At 40.8% G+C, this 22702-nt stretch overlaps 1 protein-coding gene across 2 annotated transcripts in view; it reads right to left on the bottom strand.

Moving 5' to 3' along the window:
* Positions 1 to 22702, bottom strand: part of THADA (THADA armadillo repeat containing) — a 327070-nt gene that overhangs the window by 287063 nt on the left and 17305 nt on the right. The window contains exons 9-21 of one of the 2 annotated variants that reach the window (XM_054024500.1): positions 21846 to 21940; positions 21502 to 21722; positions 18857 to 19548; positions 17990 to 18141; positions 17678 to 17833; positions 15085 to 15207; positions 14482 to 14605; positions 12202 to 12350; positions 10572 to 10785; positions 5563 to 5698; positions 4903 to 5039; positions 3391 to 3549; positions 2060 to 2217 (exon numbers count right to left, since the gene is read on the bottom strand). In XM_054024500.1, coding sequence (XP_053880475.1) covers positions 2060 to 2217; positions 3391 to 3549; positions 4903 to 5039; positions 5563 to 5698; positions 10572 to 10785; positions 12202 to 12350; positions 14482 to 14605; positions 15085 to 15207; positions 17678 to 17833; positions 17990 to 18141; positions 18857 to 19548; positions 21502 to 21722; positions 21846 to 21940 — 2516 coding nt within the window. The remainder of the gene's footprint in view (positions 1 to 2059; positions 2218 to 3390; positions 3550 to 4902; positions 5040 to 5562; positions 5699 to 10571; positions 10786 to 12201; positions 12351 to 14481; positions 14606 to 15084; positions 15208 to 17677; positions 17834 to 17989; positions 18142 to 18856; positions 19549 to 21501; positions 21723 to 21845; positions 21941 to 22702) is intronic. The other variant, XM_054024499.1, reaches the window with a different exon arrangement.

Here is a 22702-nt window from a genome sequence, read left to right as displayed (position 1 = left end):
GGCAAGGAAACTTCCTCTTCCCTTTGCACCATGGTGCAGGGCCAGCCATACCAGACTGGGAAGAGTAGGTATCATTGTTCCAGGTTAGTGTGACTGCAGGAACATTAACCATCCCTGCTCCGCATGTGCCAGCAGTGTTGGGCCCAATGTGGGGAGAAGTGTATGCACCCTTTCCAAGCACAATGGAGCTACTACTACAGCACACATTGCCCCAGTGCACCAGGGAGAATGCTGAGTGAGACTTCCTCGTCGGGATGTCTATTGCATCACATGTCTGATCCAAAACCTATAAAAGTCAGCAGGAATATTTTCATTTACTTTGGACCAGTGATGCCAGTGGTTTAAATCCACAATCTGGTGCTGCTACATAAAAAGGAACTTACGGTTATGTTTTCTTCTGTTGTTTATATAGATTATGTAATTAAGTCAAACATTATTACACTAAAAATGCACACAAACAGAATATCCACTAAAGGATTTCAATGGTTTGATGTTTTCATGAAGACAATCTATTACTTACGATAATACAAGTTCTGAAGTTAAATTCCCAAATACTACTATGGCACTATACAACTTTATTAATTATTATTAGACTAAAGAAGCAGTTTCATTTTTCTAGCTACAACACACAATTTTGTATACTACATATAGTCAATCAGTCTATATGTATTTTCCTGCTAATCCTAGGTAAATGAAGATTCCACTATTCAACCATTTGACTGAAAAGTCAGTTTATTACTATTTAAAAAGAAAATGTAGACATTTTGGTTTATATATGGCATGAAAGCAGAGTCACCTATGAAAATCAGAGTTGTGTGTCTAAATACCCTAACAGACACTCATGAAGTAAGCACTAATTGTGGCTGCATTTCCAAGTGAAGATGGGGGCACCAGCTCCAGAGCTGACTAACTCCAAGACACCAATTCCTGTTTGACTTGGAACAGATTAAGAAACATAACAGTGGAGACATATTGCTGTTCTCTCATCTAAACTCCAGAGTTTTGCAACAGTACAAGCACAGCTGCTAACCAGATGCAAACATATGAGCTGGAGACAATGTGTGAATAAAAAAATATTAGCATTATTTCCAAGGTACTGCACATGAGACAGCATAATAAATCAGATCATCAGCATACTATACTGTTATTTATTTTGTTCTACAATGTGGTAACACCTTAAGCAAAACTAAATATTTATTTTCAGTTGAAAAAGATTAAACATGAAGTATGTGCTGCATATTTCAGTTTTCCATGTTGGCAACTGGTTTTGTTGAAACCATATGGAAAGGAAAAAGATCATCAATTAAAAACAGAAATCTAATAAATTCAAAATACTCCCAAATAAAATACTTGCGGTAACCTAATTTCTAGTAAACACTGAACTCAAGCCCCTTGAACATTCCCAGGCAGTGTGCTAGCTTTTGTGGTCTTTCAATTTAAAAACGGTGGGGGGGAGAGGGAGGTTGAAAGAGGACCAACCCACAAAATGTCTATAATTTTAATCAACCATATTATGCAGAACATGATACTCAGAAACAATCAACATAATTCTCCCCCCAAAATTACTGAGTATGAAGTCCAAAAAAGAACATTTTCAACATAAGTATGAACTTCCATGTTTCAAAATGGAAGCAAAGACATTCCATTGAGTCTTTAATTCACTAAAATACAGTAAAAGTTGTATTTCCGAATTAATATGTGCAACACCGCCCCACACTGGACAGAATGTCAATGGCTGCAGCTTATACCTGGTAAAGGCCCTAACACTACTGAACAAGAATGAATATCTCACGAGTTTGTTAGCAGAATATTAATTTATTAACTTGTTACTCTATTTTTTCTCGTCTGTTACTCCTATAGTTTTGATCATTTTTGCATGTCAATTTATTGAAAAATAAACAATGTAAAATAAAGAACAAGATAATGAATGCAACTTTTCCATATTTTTTTTTATATATATATATATATATATATATATATATATTTATTTTCCCCTCCAGAAATTTTTAGAAACCTCTTCCAGAAATGCAAGATTTTATAGCAGAAAGTACTTTCATACCTGTTCTACTGTTATTAACCCATCAGAAGATTCAGACACAGTCTGTAAAGGCAGAAGTTTACACAGCATCCCTAAAAGCAAGGATATCTCCTTCATACTTCTCCAGCAACATACCAGTACCATTTGAGCTGTTACATCACATGTTTGTCCTTCTTTACCTTAAAAATAAAATATGTGCAATATCATATAGCTCAGTTAAATACATTTTAATATAAATTTGTTTCATCATTAAAGTTTAAACTTCTTACAAAAATCATTTTAATATGAACAAAATTATCCATTCTTGAGATTCCTATACTACATTGTTGTGCCTGGCATACAATTCGTCAAAAAAAATCAGTGTGATATTTTAAATGGTAGATGTCCTTTGTTTTGGTCAATGAAGCCATTCTATTGACAATAAAACCACACATATAACTACAACTTCAGGATGAAAAGTAAACATATGTTCTACTTTGTTTTGGAATTAAACTTCAACACCAGTCAGAAATGTATCATTCACCAGATCTTATTTGTTTTTAACCTAGACTCAAAGTTTTATGAGATCTTTTATAAGCATAAATGTTTATAACTCAATGGCCCCATCTAGTGTTCATCACATGAACTACAATAAAAAGGGAGTCCAAAACACTATATTTACAGTACTGTTTCCATGAAATAAAAAGCACAGCTCATCCATAACTATTTTAAACTAATGAAAATAAATGAGTCAAGACAGTTAGAAGTTTTAGGTTTTTAACTTTAAAAACTGTATAAAATACAACTTTTTTATATTTTAGATATTATGTATCACCACGAACAAAGACTTAAAAAAAAAGTATGAAAACAAAAGTTTACAATTCATCCAGCCCCAGTGGATTAATTACATAACATCCCCTATTATTTTAACAATGAAATCTTCAAAGCAGAGGCTCTTTATTGTGTCAGTCCATGAGCTGGGCTTTATTACATTAATAAATTCCCTACCCACCTTGTGTACGCCGGACAGGGAAACTACACTAAGACCAAAGCAAAAACTGTGTTTAAACCTAGCTTGATATAAAGGTGTTAAAGATTATCTGGCCAGTGTAGACAAGGCAATAAATACTAGGCCAACAGCAAACGACTCATTTTCACTTGTAGCCAGAAGAGAGATTAACCACAATCTTCTAGAAATACAGTGAATTAACCTTTAAAAGCATGCCCATAAATAAACTAGCTTCTGACATATTTATTGTTAAAAGTGAAATGCCATACATACCAATTAACTTCTAACTTGGATCATCCACAGAAAATTGCTTGTTCCGTGGAAAATATCCGGATTTAATTTTAAAAAGCAGCTTCTAAATTACCTCTAATTTCTGTACAAACATTTTCAACTGGCTCGTCGTCAGTCAGCTTTGCGAAGTCTGCTCTGTGGTGTTCTGTCAATATTTTTGCTTGAGTGAAATAATCATTTGTATCTCGTGGCTGTATCTCATGCAGGATCATCTGCAAACGACCTGCAGTTTCTAAGTTTTAAATAAGAGAATATTTAAGCTAATAATTCATCATTTTGACATTTGTCATTCACAAATCCCCCCCCACACACGCCTTTTTTAGGTACATTACTAGAAAACAGTTGGTTAGTAATAAAAAGCAAATACCTCCCTAATAATCAGTTCTGCCTTTGTTAAGAAAACAGTCTTCCTTCTACTCACTTTGTCATATTTATGCTTCAAACTAATGCTTTCTCACTAGAGTGTGAGAAAATATGTCCTTTATCCAAGTTAGCTAATGGTTTAAGATTCTGATATTTTAAAATAAAACAACTCAAAGGAAAAAGTCTAGTTCATATCCAAGAACTTTTAAAACAAAAGAAGTTACTGTTCACTGTTATTTTACAATATCAAACATGTATAACTAAACTCAACTTTAACAAAAATTGCACACAGGTATTGCTGCTCACATTACTCAAAAAAGCAGTGTATAATTTGTAATGAAATAGGTGCGGGGGCTCAAGATATAAAGGTACCAGAGCTCAAGCAATTTTTTTTTACATTCGTAACTAATGCAGCAAGCCCAGAGTTGCCGGGGCTATGAATTGCCATTCCTAGAAGTATCGGAGCTCAGCCCTGGCACAAATTAAGCACTGCAAAAAAGTAACCTGGCTGATGACAACAGGAGTATTTCACATACATAAATTCAGCAAAATATGGCCCAGACTTTACAGTCTATATTGCTTAGAGTTCCCTACCAGGGCCAGAATTAGTTCTGTGGGGCCATGTGCAAAGGCAGATGCTAACTCAAAGCCTCCACCAATAGCTTTGTATATCTGGCAGGGGTGTACGACTGCTGGTATCTGGGGAATGGATTTATGTCCTAACTCAGCCTCCCTTAAAGTGGTAACAAACTTATTGCCTTCACTTGTCTCTGTGGGACTCAGAAGGTTGGTAGCTGATGGGGAAGATGAATCAGGATGCTGGCCACTAGGGTTAGGGGCTAAGGACAAGGGGAGCTCAAAATGGGTAGGCTGCAGGTATGTGCTGAAAGAGTCTGACCGAGTAGTCTAGTAGGACCAGTCCCCATACATATTGTGTCTTCCTGGAAGGATTTTAAATGCTAATGTATGATTTTTTTAAAGTACTTTGTCAATTATAAGTATGTTTTGCATCTGAAGAAGTGAGGTTCTTACCCACGAAAGCTTATGCTCCCAGTACTTCTGTTAGTCTCAAAGGTGCCACAGGACCCTCTGTTGCTTTTTACAGATTCAGACTAACACGGCTACCCCTCGGATACTTGAAAGTATGTTACAGACGTTTGATTAAAAACTGTTTGTAACCATTCATAACTTTGGACTTACAAGAAATACGGATTTCATTTACCTGAATCTGTATCCATTGGAATAAGGCCCTCTGGTGATGAACTCTGGACAATGGGAGATACTACAGACGAAAGTCTGTATGACATTAAAATAAGCTTTGTAACCATCTGCCTCCATTCAGTCATCAAGGTCAAGTTACTTTAAGAAAATACAAACAAGGAATTTAAAAGTAATTATATATTCAAAACTTCAAGAAATAATTGAAATAAAAATAGAATCTGCACTTTATTATACAATTAATTTTAAATAAGATGTTCCATAAATCAAAATTATGAAGTCAGCTCCTATTAAAAAAAACCTAAACAGTAAAAAATCCAGGCATTAGGGCAGGGTTCTCAAACTGGGGGTCATGACCCCTCAGGAGGTCATGAGGTTATTACATGGGGGAGGTCATAATCTGTGAGCCCCCACCCCAGACCCAGCTTTGCCTCCAGCATTTATAATGGTGTTAAATATATTAAAAAGTGTTTTAATTTGGGGGGGGGGGGGGTCGGACTGAGAGGCTTGCTATGTGAAAGGGGTCACCAGTACAAAAGTTTGAGAACCACTGCATTAGGACTATACACTGCTGATCTTATTGTGATCTCTTCATGTTCTTGTGAAAGGCTGAGTCAACTTCACTACTGATTTATCACTACACACAGCAGTATGTTTTACTTACTTTAAAGGTAATTGCTGCAAAGCTCCAGTTATACAATGTACTCTCCCGTACATTGGGAATGAAGCTGCTGCTTGCAGCAGAGACTTTTCAGCTTGGAATATTTCTCGCTCGAGGTTTACTAACAAATATTTGATTACTAGAATAAAAAGCATCACATAGAAAAGGAAAACAGTTTTAAATACATTTACAGATTAAGCTTGCCAGCAAGACAATTAATGTAGAATACACAGTAATTGTTCTCTTTAAACTTGTCACTGTCCTTCAAGTTCTTCCCCCAACACATTATCCACATTTTTCATTCACTCAGTGTCCAACAATAAGCTATCAATCTGCAATCTTAGCCTAAATTGACTATTGTCTGTAAAGACTAATGATCAAACACTATCTTCAGACACAATCACACTGCTTACACTGAAGTCAATGGAAGTAACATACACATATTAGAAGGCAGAATTTGCCCTTAAAGAAGGGTTAGTTAAACAACCACCACTTTTGCAGAACATTCAAACTTGGATCAGCCACATAAATCCTTATTCCGGCACCTAAGACAGACAAGTGATTTTCAGTCGTACTTAGCCCCATTAGCGCCTTTCCCATCCTTACTACAACAATTAAATTGGGGTGGTGCTGAAATACAACCACCAGGTTGGGCCCAAAACACTACACTGGAGAGCATCATCACCCCTCTTCATACTCTAGGACAGGGGTAGGCACCCTATGGCACCTGTGCCGAAGGCAGCACGCGAGCTGATTTTCAGTGGCACTCTGGGTCCTGGGGGGCTCTGCATTTTAATTTAATTTTAAATGAAGCTTCTTAAACATTTTAGAAACCTTATTTACTTTACAGACAACAATCGTTTAGTTATATATTATAGACTTATAGAAAGAGACCTTCTAAAACATTAAAATGTATTACTGGCACACGAAACCTTAGAGTGAATAAATGAAGACTCGGCACACCACTTCTGAAAGGGTGCCGACCCCTGCTCTAGGACAAAGGTATCTATATAGAGGCCCTGTCTATGCTACCAAGTTTTGTTGCCAAAAACTGCCTTTTGGCGACAAAACAACAAGAGCGTACACACTACAATGGGACTTTTGTCGCGAAAAATGCCCAGTTTTGACGACAAAAAACTTCCACCCCACGAGAGACTTTTGTCTTTTCCCCGCCCTTTATTGTCAACAAAAAACCAGTGTAGACACTGCTGATTGTTTTGTCGTTGACCAGTATCCCACAATGCCTGCCCTGATTGCTCTGCTCAGTGTTTTGATCTCTGCTGCCCTGCAGGCATGTGCCCCTCCCCTTTCAAAGCTCCGGGAAGTATCTGTGTGCTGCTCCATTTGAGGAACAAACGGACAAAAAGCAAATCATTGGAATGCTCCTGTTCTGCGATGCACTAGGAATACAGCACCAGACAGACTGGTGCTGCAGGGGGAGGGAGACAGACTGCTGTGCCATTCCTCAGCACGGAGAGCTCACAGAGCTACCCGTGATGCTGCTCTCGGCAGCTCAGGGGGCTGTGGGAGAACTCTGAGAGAATCCCAAGATGCGCAGCGATCAGCTCTTCCTTCCCACAACACTGCACTGTGGGATACATACCCACGGTGCAATGCTCACCCTGTCGATGATGGTGTCCCCAATGTGGACGTGATCTTTCGACAGAGGGAGCAAGTGTGAACACCCTTTGGTGATTTTTGTTATGTCGACTTTTGGGTGTCGACATAAGTTTTGTCAACAAAACTTGGTAGTGTAGACAAGCCCTAAATCACAGGTGTCAAAAATACTTTAAAAGACTGAGGTACTCAGATACTTCAGTATCTAAGACAGACAGATGGATAGGGTTGTGGCTCGATCCAGCCTATAGGATGCATTTGTGGGGCCCACACAACATATGTAGGCTGATTGTGCAAAATCTAAGCTTTTGTTTAAAAAGATTTCTAGCCCTCATGGCTGCAATGAAAACCTTCCAAATGTGAATAGAACGTACCCAACACAATGCTGTGTGTCCGAGGTTGCAGATCACTTGAAACAATGATTCAGAGAAGTGAACTCCCCTGCCTAATTACTCGGGGGGGGGGGGGCTGTTAACTCTAAAGCCTAAAGGCATTTTAAATGTAAATATTATTTTGTTGCTTATTTTAGCAGTGGAATGCTGAAGAGGTTAAGACTTAAGCTGACACAGGTCATGGGCAGGCAATTAAGAGATGCGGCAGGAAAGAAAAAGGAAAAACAGCAGAAGAGACCGTGAAAATAAAGAGAAAAAAATGGCAGAAATAGCAGTGAAGCCTAAAAGTGACCATATTTTCACATTGAGCAATGCAGAGAGCAATGATAAAGTAAAGTGTAAATAAATAAAAGTTTATTTATTGCATAAAGGATATACTCTACCATTCATATCTGTGTAAACTGCTCATTGATATCAGTGTGGAATGCGGTGTGGTCGTTCTGAAGTTTTAACTCAAGGCCATATGCAAATAGAATTCAGCCCTCTCCAGAGAATGAGTCTAACACCCCTGCTCCAAATTAAGAAGATGGGTAAGAAAAATTCTGAGGCGCAGCACAAGAAAAAGATCAGGCCCTTGCTTTGTACCTGTCTTTTATAGTTACAGGGGCAATCACAGGCCATTAGGAATTCAGCAAGACTTCAACAGGAGCTGCTGGTGCTTGGCACTACTGAAAAAAAATCAGGGCACTTACTACAGGAGTCAAAACATTACTTAAGCTGCTTTTGAAATGCCAGGTTTAAAAATTTGGCCTGAGACTATAGGCCGGGCCGCATGTGGCCCGCGTGGGCTCACTGTGCAGCCAGCGGGGGGGTGAGTAGGAAAGTGATGGGTGGGGGGGGGGGTGAGTAGGCGAGCAGGCAAGCAGTGGCAGGGAGTGAGTAGGTGAGCCGGGGGTTGGGTGGCTGAGGAGGCGAGAGAGCGGGCAGTGGCGGGGGGTGAGGAGGCGAGCTGGGTGAGAAGGGCTGAGGAGGCAAGCGGCCAATCGGTGGCTGACCTGTTCTACTGATCTGATCTGGCTCTCATCCCCTCTCCCAGAGCCGGCTCCAGGCACCAGCAAAAAAGCAGGTACTTGGGGCTGCACATTTCTAAGGACGGCATTCCGGTGCCAGCCATCATAGGCGCCGACTGCAGGGCATGGGGAAAAAGTGCCCCCGCCGCCGTAGCTCGCCTCCGCTCCACCTCCACATGCTCCCCTAAGCGCGCTGCCGCCGCTCCGCTTCTCCCCTCTCCCTCGCAGGCTTGTCGCACGCGAAACAGCTGTTTCATGCAGCAAAGCTGGAAGGGAGGAGAAGCGGAGCGGCGGGGCACTCGGGGGAGGCGGCGGAGGTGAGCTGGAGCGGGAGGTGGTTCCTCTACCCCTCGTTATTTCCTGCGCCGCCCCCCCACCCTAGCTGACCTCCGCTCTGCCTGCTCCCCTGAACGCGCTGCCGCTCCTCTTCTCCCCCCTCCCCCCCAGGCTTGCTGCGTGCGAAACCCAGGCTTGCTGCGCGAAATAGCGGAGGATGGGAGGGAGGAGAAGCCGAGTGGTGAGCTGGAGCGGGGAGTGGTTCCTCTACCCGCCCCCCATTTCTTCCTGCGCCCCCCCACCCTAGCTCACCTCCACTCTGCCTGCTCCCCTGAACGCGCTGCTGCTCCGCTTCTCCTCCCTCCCTCGCCTGAATTTGGATATTGAGAGGGAAGGGGGAGAAGCGGAGCAGTGGCGCGCCCAGGGGAGCAGGCGGAGCAGAGGTGAGCTAGGGCGGGAGGTCGCGGGGGGCCCACAGTGGGGGTGGGAAATGCGGCACGCCGGGGGAGGAGGCGGGGCTGGGGATTTGGGGAAGGGGTGGAGTTAGGGCGGGGCCAGGGGGGGCATGAAAAAAAAGGAGGGAATGGCCAAAATTGTTTTTGCTTGGGGCGGCAAAAATCCTAGAGCTGGCCTTGCCCTCTCCAAAGGTTGCAGCTGTCTGGAGGTGCCTGCCTTCCACGCCTTCCTCATTCACACCTCATTCATTCAACAGGGCAATTGATTACAAAGTGGGGGGGGGGGGGGAGATCTTATTCTACTTCTAGCAAAAAGACATTTTTCTTTTAATTATACTACCTTAGGGGCCCGCTATAACATATTACCGAGGTTCAATACTGCTGTTTCGGTGGGGCAAGGCTGGGGAAGGAGGGTTTGTTTCCGCAGGGCAGGTGGCGCTGAGGGAGTGTGTTTCAGCGGCGCTGGGGGGGTTGTTTCTGTGAGGTGGGCGGCACTGGGGGTGTGTGTGTTGTGTTTCGGGGGGTAGGGTGGCACGGGGGGGGTTGGCGGTGCTCGGGGGGGTTCGGCCCTCAGCTGTTTTCTTTGGAGTAATATGGCCCTCGACGCTTTACGAGTTGCGCAGGCCTGCTATAGGCGATTCTACAGCATTTATGACTTCCCAATCTTAGTACACCTCTACCCAGATATAACGCTGTCCTTGGGAGCCAAAAAATCTTACTGCGTTTTAGGTGAAACCGCGTTATATCGAACTTGCTTTAATCCGCCGGAGGGCGCAGCCCCGCCCCCCCAGAGCACTGCTTTACCGCGTTATATCCAAATTTGTGTTATATCGGGTCACGTTATATCGGAGTAGAGGTGTACTTTTTTTTTTTTTTTTTTTTTTAATTTGTAGAAAAGACTATGAGGGGCCAAGAGCAGTTTGTTAACAAGAAAGCCCAAGCTTTCAGTATGAATAAGGCACAGGCAGTGAAGCATTATAGGGCTACATCTAGCACAGGAGGGCGGGGCCAGTTTTCTGTCCTACAGTACATGGCTGGGGTAGGGGTTAGGGCAGGTTGACATCCCTGAGTTGACCTGCAAGGACTATCAGCTCTCAAACTGTTCTATTTATACTAAGTATAATGCTTAAATCTAACCTAATTTCATAAAAGTTCAGGTACATTTATTCTTTCCGGAATGCCCATAAGAATAGCCAGCAAGAAAATAAGATGGAGGCTTCTAAACAAACAAATCCAAAAAATTTCTATTCCTCAGAACTAACCAGCTAAAGTGTTCTTTTCCATGGTGCTTGCAGACATATCCTCATCTATCTGAAATGCATGTGCAACCTGTTGATTGTTTAAGCAGACATTCAGTAGCCCTTTATGATGTATTAAAAAGTTCAGCAAATATGAGGCAGTAACACAGTCATAGGGTTTGGTACTTATGCTAAGATCCATGGCTGCTTGAAATAAGAGATGTAGGTTTTCAGAATCCTGAAATAAAAAAAATACAGGTTCAGTAATTTTCAATATACATTTTTCTTGAGTTTACAGATCAACGGCGCTAATTATTTTAATTCAAACCTTTTGGGGTCTGATTTTCAGTGACTTTGCTGGAGTGCATTTTCTCACAGGTATCTGTTTTGTATACCAACTACCTACCGTATGTCAAGACAGGGATTTGCACAAGCACATTTGCTAACATTCAGCAAATGCATACCTACAGATCTATTGAAAATAAGACTCTTCATATATAAAGCTGTGCTCAGACACTTCAAAACATTATGAAAACAAAACATTTTCTTCTGCACTTTAACTGGTAACAGACTTTACATATAAAAAGCCCTATGCAGATTATTATAAAAAAGAGCACAGCATATACTGTGCTGCACACAAAAAAAACAATCAACAACAAAGAGCAGCTGCCCACTGATTTGTTTATACATTCTAAATCAAGCTTTTTCAAGGTAATAAATGGCAAGAATTAAATAAACCAGAATCAGATTAATTAAGGGGACAATTTGCAGACAATAGAGGCAACAGCTTGAAAAATCAATTTAAAACCAGCCACAAAGAACCAATGTAAGGGAGAGAGACCAAGAGCAGAATGTTCTAAGGTACAACAACAGGTGAGTCAAATGCCTCAGCAATACCCTTCAAAAGGAAGGCATAGCAGGGCACGGATAGTCAATACTTTTCACTCTTTAGTGCCTTCCTTCCTGGGATTCCTTACCTAGTGATAGGCAAAGCATATACTGTGTTCACTTCATCCACCACTAAAATGAAACACCTCAGGGGTGAAGGCAGAAGCATCTTAACAACACATAGCAACACAATATTTAAAAGCAGAAAGTAACAAGTATCTTTTTTCAACTGATATTAAGGGGGAATTTAGATACTCATCATATACCACCCAACTTGGAACTTTGCTAGAACCTTGGGTCACTAACCCTATTCTATCAGAGCATGCCACAGGATCTTCAATGACCAGAAGTGGTTTGGTCCTCAGGTTTTACTCTTCTTCAGGAAGACAGCCCCTTCAACAACAGTGCCTCAAACATGCTGGAGATTGAACCACCCATTACACTAATACTTTCTAAGTAGTGACTTGGCCTGACCCCTCCTTAATTTATGAGATATGATACAATCACAATACAAGGTCATGCAGCCGCAAATCATTTTCTTAAGGTTCCTCCTTTCCCTTCCCCACTAAATTTTGCTCCTATTCTCCCAACCAATGAGGCAAAAAAGGATATCAAACCAAAAACATTTTCTTCACGTGCTACTGTGAAAATGACCATCACATTCTGATCTCCATTTGATGTGTGGTCTGTGTTCTTGATAAAACAATTAAAACGGGAAGTATGATTTTTAGGGAATCCGTATCTTTAAACTAAAATGGTGTCATACCTGTAAATCTAACATATCATGTAGTTTCATAAGAAGTTCAAATGCTAAAACTTTCACTTCCTCAAAAGTGCTGGCAAAACACTGGATTAGCGTTTGAACACGGGTAGGATCAATCTCTTGAGCCAACTGAAAGACTGCTTGCATCTGACCTGTTCAAAGAAACCGATGTCGCCATTATGCTTTGTTATTATCAAATAATAAGAATTTGTATTCCACTTTTATTTAATGGAACTACTGCAAACCTTAAGGGCTTGTCTACATAGTGGGATAATGCATACTACGGAAGTTTGATTTCTAATGCACACTAATTTGTTGAGCGTTAATTGGTCTATATAGACCCTGTGGTGCACACTCAAAGTTCCCTAGTTAAACATTTGAGCCAGCAAGATCTATGATGTTGCACTCTATATGATTTTATGAAAGTATGCTGATAAGTGTGAACATAATGTAACTAAAATATGCTTCATGCAAAAGGTCTCTTGTAAGGTATCATTACAAAGCTTATAATCTACTGAGTGTGGTCATCCTATTTGTATAAATGTATCACTCTTGTATCAGAAACTAGAAATATGAAATATAACTCTGAGGGCCTATTGTAATTATGCAAAATGTGGGCCATTAATAGGGGTTTGGAATCTTGATGGCTCCTATCAACCAGGACAATTGACTGTAGATGGCCGTTTTACTTGCAAGTCTTCCTGTATACATTTGTGCTGGTAAGTGGGTAATGAAGTCTCACAGTGACATGTGATCATGTCACTTGAACTGGAATCTATCTTTAACCTGGTGCTTTTCCATTGAGAAATAGGGACTGGGAACCCAGAGAGGGACAAAGGATCCCTGCCTTATGCAAAAGTTATATAAGTGGGTGGAACTGAACAAAGGGGGCAGCCATCATGAGAAATCCCCTAGCTACCACCTGAGCCGGAACAAGGGCTGGACCAGGGGAAAGGATTGTGCCCAGACTAGGAAGGCGTCCAGTCTGTGAAAGTAGTCTTGGCATATCAGTTGGCAGCCCCAAGGGGGTTTCTGTGATCCAACCCATCACAGGATCTACATGGACCGATTAATGCTTAACACATTAGTGTGCTTCAGAAATCACTATAGTGTGCACCACCCACAATGAAGAGAAGTTCTAAGACTCTGTTAAGGCTAAACAGAGTAATGCATTATTTCAATATACAGAGTTTTCCTATCACTGCCTACAAATCAGTTTGTGTTGTTTAAAAAAATATATTTGTAATATAGAAAGCAAGCCCCAGAGAGTACAAAAGGTACTTATCACATTAAAAAATAATTCTAATATTCTCAAAGCTCACAGTTGCCAACTCTCACCAAGTTAGCTTTCCTTAAAGCTCTAGCCATGTAATTAGGTGAGAAACTCAGCTTTCATTTAAAAAAAAAAAAAAAAAAGTTTCTAGCTGTTATGGCTTTGGAGAGAAGACTGAAAATGTGACCGGACTGAGCTCTAAAAGCTCAAAACCCAGAAGATAATAAAAAGAATTAAAAATATTTTTTCTTAAAAAAAAAAACATGATTTTTGGGGCTGACTACCCACGACTGACTATTTGGCATTAACAGGAATGAAGCAACAGACTCAAAAGTGCATACTGTTTTGAAAAGCACACTTTTACTCCTACATATAAGATCACTTAGCTAAATTTTTAATATAGTCCACTCTAAAAACATTGTCTAGTTTCTGAATTCATTAGTCATTCTACTCTCTGACTCAAATACTTAGCTTTTTCTATATAATTTTTACAAACCATTTTATTTTTAAGTTGCTCATACAATCTAAATACAGAATTTCTAATTATAAACACTTCAAAACAGGCTCCTATTATGAATACTTTAGAATGATCGAATAGTCCTGATACTGAAAGAAATAATGTCTCAATACTTTATCAGCACCAGAACATGAGCAACCACCTAATTAATTTTAGTGTGCAGTACTCGGAGAACCCAGTATCATTTGAGTCTTTACAAATCTAACAGTTTTTATGGTCTTGATATTTTAACTGCAGCATGTTCAATTCTTCATCGTTTCTGAAAACTGCATTTATCATCCTTTAATTTACACTTATTCCAAAATCAGAATTTTCTTATTTTATTGACTCCTTCATTTTATTTAAAGAAGAAACAATATAGCAAACTGCACCTGAAGTGTAAATTTTGCAAAACTGACACAGAAATTGAGTACCCAGTTAACCAGGACACTGTTGTAAGCAAGCCCATTTTTTAACCCTTCCGTTGCCCCACTATGAAAGTCAAACACCTCACCTTCTGGAGCACAAAATATTTCTGCTATTGATCCCAGAATAGTTAATGAAGAAAATCTGGTTGGATGGGATGAGCCAGGAAACAGGGCTTCAAAAAGTTTGTCACATATAGATGACATGAAATCCTGAAGATTACAAAAGGCATGTGCTGAGTACAGTTTGTATGTTTTGCACATTAATAAAAATGTACTGAGAAATCAGATACAAGATGACACCCATATAGTTATGCCTCCCAACACTGTACAAAAAATTAGAGCTGGCCAGAAAATGGAAAACTCCACAGAACGAAAGAAAGAATGAAAGAAAAGCAGCGCTTTCAAAAAGTGTTTTTGCCCCAAACCAGGAAAAGATTTAATAAAAAATTCCATTGTGGGAAAATCAAACTGGAATTTTTTGGTTTCTCAACTGCCCAGCCTAGAAGGCGCTTCTCAATTTCACTTTAGAGAGTGAAATTGAGAAGAACCCTCCAGGCAGGCAGCTGGATATCCTTCATTTTCATTTTCCTGACTGTTATGTGGATTAGTAGTTAATGCTTTTCAAGTGCTATAAAAATGCTAAGTATTATTATTATTATTAGACCTCTTGTAACAGCTCCTATACTTACTTTATACTGCTGTAAAGTTGCCAAATGATCCCATTTAGCTGATTCTTTAATTAACTCTTGTTTGGTTTTACTTTGCTCCAGTTTATAAAGTACCTGGGAACTTTCTTGTATTCTGCAGAACAACTTTTAAACACAAACAAAATGTAGTTGATCAGACACACACTGAAGTATGACTAATAGGAGATTTAAACAAAAAACATTTGGGTATAGTTTTCAGGTTTAGTTGCTTATTGTTTCAAAAAGCGTACAAGTTCACGTACCATGTAACAATCACACTACTGACATTCCTTGATCCTCGCCTCTCCACCCTGATCTGCCCCTTCTCCTGCTAGCACAAATCTAGATACCACATCCACCTCCTCCATCCCTGCCACCACTCCTAACCTCACGCCCATTCCCCTCCTCCTCTTCTCTTGCTGTCTCTGGAATGCCCACTCTGTAAAAAGTTCACAGCCACTTTTTTATATCTCATTCCCTTCAGCTCCTGTATCCTTACAACTCTCTCTTCCTTCTCCCACATCATATACACAGAAGTTTCGTATTTCCTGTCCTCCTCTAACCTTTCCACTTGCTCCAGTGATCTCATCCAACCCCATCTCCTGATTGCTCTCAAGTCCACTCTTATCCCCTACACCTTACTCTTCTCCTTTACTTGTCACCCTCCTCTGGTTCTTTCTTTCCCTGACAATACTAGCATGTTTTAGTCTCTCCCACCTTTAACCCCACTTGCCTCTCCAACTACCACTCCATCTCCCTTTCAACACTACTCACTGAACATGCAGTCTACAATCAACATCTGGAGTTCCTCTCCTCTAATTCCATGCTAGACCCACTCCAATTCAGCTTCTGCCCCTCGCACTCCTCTGACGCTGCCCTTGCCAAATTCTCTACTATCCTCTTCCTAGAGAAAGCTCAGAATCAGCACTCTGTCCTCATCCTACTTGACCTGTCAGCCACCTTCAACATGGTCAACCATGCTCTTCTTAAAATCTTGTCTTCTCTTGAATTTCATGACTCTGTCCTTTCCTGTTTTTCCTCTAACTTCTCTAATTACTCCTCCAGCACACCTTTCAGAGGATGCTCTTTCATCCCCTCTCCAGCTTTCTAAGTGGGTTCCACAGGGCTTTGTCCTTGGTCCCCATCTCTTCTCCCTCAACAGCTTATCTCCAAGTAGTCTCATTTGCAAGCACAAATTAAACTATCTTCCCTATGTTGACAACTCGCAGATTAACTTTTCTATTTTAGACCGGTCTTCTCTGTCCAAACTAAAATCTCAGCCTGTCTCTGACATCTCCCCATGGATGTCTAGCCATCAGCTTAAACTGAACATGACAAAAACAGTGCTCTTAATCTTTGCCCTGAAGTCCACCTCTCTCCTTCATGCCCAATTTTCTGAGCCATTGTGCACACCACTACCAATGTGCTGGTCGTTCAGTCTGTAACCTGGGTGTCCTTTTCAATTCAGTTCTTTCTCTAGCTCTTCACATCCCAGTTATGTCTACATCTTGCAGATTATTTCTGCATAATCCCTCTCAGTTTTGGGTTTTTCTACCCATCCACTCAGATAAAACTCTCCTTCACCTCATGTCTCGATTACCACAACATCCCTTGACAAATGCAATCTTGCTCTGCTCATATCCATTCAGAATACTGCTACAAAGATCATTCTCCTAGCCCATTGCTTTGACCACATCACCCTTCTTTGAATCCTTCCACTGGTGCTCCTACCCTATCTTGAGGAAAAGCTCCTTTTCTTCAGTTCCTTCACAGCCTATCCTCACTCTACCTACTTCTCATTTACTAATCGAAATGTCAACTTCCGTCTCTAGTTGGATAATGATTCATAGATTCTAGGACTGGAAGGGACCTCGAGAGGTCATCGAGTCCAGTCCCCTGCCCACATGGCAGGACCAAATATTGTCTAGACCATCCCTGATAGACATTTATCTAACCTACTCTTAAATATCTCCAGAGATGGAGATTCCACAACCTCCCTAGGCAATTTATTCCAGTGTTTAACCACCCTGACAGTTAGGAACTTTTTCCTAATGTCCAACCTAGGCCACCCTTGCTGCAGTTTAAGCCCATTGCTTCTTGTTCTATCCTTAGAGGCTATCAGCCTCCATCATCCACTTGTTAAATTTCCAAACAAGCACCTTTATTGGTTTCTCCCATGCTGCCCCTTATGCTTGAGAGGAGCTCTCCATAAAAATCTTCAAATATACCGCATTATCCTCCTCAAAACTCTTCATCAAGTTTTTTGTAGGCATGGTGATACAAAAGTAAGACCAAGAATGCACTGATACCACTGACTAAAATGTTGACGAATACTGTCTCATTGTTTTCTTGTACTCTCCCGACTCTCTGTTACCTTGTATTTAGATTGCAAGCTCTCAGGGGCAGGGATCATCTTTTTGTTCTGGGTTTGTACAGTACCTAGCACAATGGGGCCTGATCCACAACTAGAGCTTTTAAGCATTACAGTATCACAAATAGTCTCCATTTTATAACATGCTAAGAGACTTGGTTTTAAACAGTGTAAAAATCATAAATACATGGGCCTTACTACATATTGTTTATTCTTGAAGATTACCTTTTTTAGTAGGGAACAAATCTGCTGCCTCACTGCAGGGGACTGGCTGTTCAAATTGTACGTAATAAAAAACTGAATTAGCTGCATCTCTTCCATAGTCAAGATTTCTGTGCTCCGATGAGTTTCACAAAGCAAACCTAAAGCATCAATGCGAACCTACAAAACATTCCAAAGTGAACTATAGACTTTTTTTGTTTTTACCTGGAATAAATACTTGAGACAGAAAGTTTGTATAATGATACTGAAATAAAACATTGTAAGGCTAACCAAGTCTTCACACTTTAAAGCACAAAAATAACTTTCTTCATCTACCTGATTATGCTGATGAACTAAACCTTGCTTTACACATCCAATTGATAGTAGACCATCCCTCATGATATCTCTAAATTGTAAATGTCCATGAGCTCTAGCTGTTCTCAGGCATGCCATCAAGGCTCCAAGAGCACCTCTGGTATTGCAAGAGCCTAAAGAAAGAATAAATAATTTCTGTTTTATTAATCTAATACTGGTTGGAATATCAGTACTCTACTTCAGGCATCCTCCACCTTTCTAGTCTGTGAGTGACATCCTAAGAGAAGGATCTTCTCCTGGATCCAATCAGGTCCCCCATTCCTTATTCCAAGTAGCACCAGAAACAGCTGAGAGAGCCAACAGTAGCAGTTCACAAAACCACTCTGAGAACCACCACCAAATCATGTAGCTACAACAGTACCATAAACCTTTTAATCACAGCCCATTCTAACAAAAATATTTTATTAAAAGTGAACTACAAAGCTTACTGATTTGTTTCCTCTATACTTGTTGTGCGCAAGAAATATGGACAAAATATACAGAAATACTGTAGAAACTCTCATGGATTTTATAACTAAAAACTGATAAATAAGGAAACTATTAGGCAGGCTTAATTTAAAAAAAATACAAGTAAAGCTAGAGTGACATTTTGCTTTATGGTGAGGGTGAACACATAACTTAAAATGGAGAAGCTCTTATATATGCATTCAGCCATCACTGTAAATTCCTCTCAGCTATGCTGAGAGCAATCAAGGAAAGCTTGGAATTTCTCACCCTGCCTCTCCCACTTATTACTTCTAAGACAAAAACAAATCAGAAATCATCTCTCTACAATTGCTGCAGCTTATCTAAACATCTGAACTATAAATATTAAGTTTATTTTCTTACCAATATTAGCATCAGCTGAAGCCTGAAGAATTTTAATCATGTAGCTCAGACTGTCAGGGCTACATTTCAGCAGTTTTGGTAAATAGTAATCTATTACATAAGTAGTTTGGTCAGGATTTCCTTCACACAATATTAAAAGAAGAGGAGATACCCATGTGTCATGCCAGTGGTTAATCCAGATGGTTTTTTGAAATGCAGATATTAGATGACTCTTGTGATTTATAAACATGGTTTCCAAAAGATCACTTGCATAAGGTGCAAGAGACTGATCACCCATTACATCCAAGATTTGCGCTGGGATTGTTCTGTCCACTGTTAAAATATTTTTGACACCCACACACTCCACCAGACAGCCAAGTGAAGCATATTTCCCTTTAACGTGCCATTCTAAACTTAGCAAGCTCTCTGTCAACATTGGCAAGAAAGGGTCTGATTTTACAACAGATCCTTTAAGAGCGGCTTGGTGTATCCGCAGGATATTCTTGAATATCAACTTGGCCTGGTGTCTAACAGCATCCAAAGGATGTTCCCAATGCGTGTACACATATTCCAGCAGTTTCCCAGTTGTGTTGGAGTTTCCATTAAGACTGCTCTTTAGATTTTGGGAGCTTGATTCAAGGACATCCAATGCTGAATTAGTCCAAATAGCTAAGATTCTAGATAAGGATACTGCCATATTGGATTCTTTTAATCTTTAAAAGAAAAAAAAGAAAGAAAAAATCTGCAGTATTCCCGTTTGTCATTATCCACTCAGTATTACTTATTAAATATTGCTTTACATTTTTAAAGCACTAAAAACATTAATTCATAATATCCTCCTCCGCCTTCCCCTTAGGCAAGTAAGGAAACAGTGACCACACACTGTAGGTGGGAAAACTGAGGTTGAGAAGTTAAGTGACAAGTCACACTGAGTCAGTGGCAGGATCAAAACTCAAATTCCATGCTCAGTCCACTAACCAGTGTTTCTCAACCTTTTTGATACCAGGGACTGGTTTGCTGCCTTCTTAAATTGTGTCAGGGAGATCTCAGGGACCGGTGCTGGTCCACGCACCAGTTGTTGAGAAACACTGCAATAAACCACCCTGTCTTCTTTACCATGGATTATTATCACTGCTAGAATTCCCTGACAAATAGTCTTAATTTAAAAATAGTATTTAAATGGCTATTTAGGACTAAGCCCATAAGGAACGGAGTATTTGTTGATATCTGAACAGATTTACTAATTTCACATAATTACTTTACATCTACTTTAAAAATAAAAGGATAAATGTTTTCTTTGTTACAAGAAAACTAAAAATTAAACAGTATAGTAATGACAATGTAAAAAACAATAACGACCTCCTTGACCCCTTAGGTAGAGAGGATGGAGCTGGATATGGGATATATTTTAATCTACATTTTAATAGGGATGACAATTTTAAAAGGTCATCAAGTTCTCAAAGCTTGTATCCACATAATTCATCACATTTTAAGAGTTCCACTCCTTTTATTCTGTACGAAAACAAGAATCTTTTGCAGAAAAGATGAAATCTAGCAAATAAGATTCAAATTATTACGTAAGGACTGAGTCTGCCACACTTTCTCACACGGAGTAATCCCTTACTCCAACACTAGTCCTACTGAAATCAAAAGAAAAATTACGTATTTCCGCATTTCAGGAAACAGTGGAAAACTGCAAATACATCTAGGCCAGAGGTGGGCAAACTACAGCGGCCCGCAGGACTGTCCTACCCAGCCCGAGCCCTCAGCCCCTCCCCCGCAGCCTCAGCTCACCGTGCCGGCAGCGCAGCGGCGTGGCTGGCTCCGGCCAGGCAGCGCAGCTCAGGGGTGAACACAGGGTGCCCTGGCACGCCCCCCCCCCCAACAACAGGGGGCCCCCGGGCCTAGCACTCGGGCAGCTCAGGACCAGCGCACCCCCCATGGGGGGGGGGGGGGGATGGGCTGCACTGCGGGGGCAGGGGAGCAGGCAGGCGGTGCAGGTGGCAGGAGCACGGGGAATGCGGCCAGAGGACACAGGAGGAGCACCTGGCGGCCACGCAGCCGGCCGGAGAGAAGCAGCGCTTTGAAGGGGAAACCGCCGCTTCTCTTCGGCTGCGCAGCTGCCCCTGATCCTCCTGAGTCCTCCACCCATGTTCGCAGGGCCACATTCCAAAAGGGGCTGGGGGGGGGGGGTGGATGGGGAGGGTCCCAGGGGGGTGATTAGGAGTAGGGGGTCCCAGGAGGGACCATCAGGGGAAAGGAACTGAGGGGGTTGGATGGGTCGGAAGTTCTGAGGGGGGCAGCCAGGGGACAGGAAGTGGGAGGGGGGCAGGGCAGGCTGTTTGGGGAGGCACAGCCTTCCCTACCTGGCTCTCCACGCCGTCTCACAACCCCAATGTGGACCTCGGGGCAAAAAGTTTGCCCACCCCTGATCTAGGCAATGAAATATGCAAATATTTTATTTATTTTAGAATTGATATAATTAGGATTACCCAGAATAAGGTATTAAAGGTGGCAAAACTTGGACAAGAGTAATTAAATTTCCAACTTCAGAAAAGAATATGGACTGCAGGACATTGTTAGTAGGTATAGTTTCAACGACATAAATGAACATGTAAGAGGTCAGAAAAATAGTTAATAAATCAGCATTAAAAAAATAGACTTACCGTGAAGCCAAAGATAACAAAACCAATGCAATATCTAAGAGTAATTTCTCTCCATTTTCACCCATACTGCCATTCTTCCACTCTAACATGGCCAGCGCTCCATGACAAAGGAAGAGGAGGACTGAATCAGAGAGCTCTTCAGTACAGAGGCACCCACAGCTACTCACAAACCACTCTGGTACACTAGCACATTTCACTGAGCGGAGGAGCAAGTCACTGACCTGCAAAAACAAAATCAATGAATGCCAATCTTATTGATTAATTACAAATAGAACATTAAAGTACCTAGTAATTGGTAGTAGTAAATATATATAGCTTTAGTTTAAGAGAAGAAGCATACTTACCAAACAAGGCAACTTTTCAACAGGCTCAAACATAGTCTTAGTAAAGAGAATGACAGCCAATCCTGAGGTAGTCTGAACAGTAGGCAAGAGACCTTCTTTATGATAGAAAAAGAAAAAAACATTCTTCATTGTACAATGCTTGCTCTATTTGATAGAAATTATTAGAACTGTAAATGTTATTTTATTTTTCTACACAATGTACAATTATTTACATAGTCTGCATCATCGCAGTATCTGAGTTCCTCGTAAGTATTAATGCACTTATACTGAAAATACTCACGTGAAGTAGGAAAATATTATCCCCATAGCATATATGGGGGAAAACAGACATGAAGTGACTTGCCCAAAGTCACAAAGGAAGTCTCTGGCAGAGTCTGCTATGCTCATATTATATTTTTGAACCCAGTTATACTTTTGGCCTTCACAACATTCCTTGGCAATGAGTTCCACAGGTTGACTATGTGTTGTGCGAAGAAGTACTTTCTTTTGTTTGTTTTAAACCTGAGGCCTATTCATTTCATTCAGTAACCCCTGCTTCTTGTGCTATATGAAGGAATAAATAACACCTTCTTATTCACTTTCTCACACCATTCACAATTTTATAGACCTCTATCATATCCCCTCTTAGTCGACTTTTTGAGACTGAAAAGTCCTAGTCTTTTTAATCTCTCCTCATATGGAAGCTGTTCCATACCCTTCATCATTTTTGCTGCCATTCACCTTTTCCAACTCCAATATATCATTTTTGAAACAGGGTAACCAGAACTACACACAGTGTTCAAGGTTTGGGTGTACCGAGGATTTATACAGTGGCATTATGATATTTTCTGTCTTATTAGCTATCCTTTTCCTAATGG

Source organism: Malaclemys terrapin, chromosome 3 (assembly GCF_027887155.1).
Source record: "Malaclemys terrapin pileata isolate rMalTer1 chromosome 3, rMalTer1.hap1, whole genome shotgun sequence".
Lineage (NCBI taxonomy): Eukaryota > Metazoa > Chordata > Testudines > Emydidae > Malaclemys > Malaclemys terrapin.
This window is presented reverse-complemented; position numbering and strand designations above follow the sequence as displayed.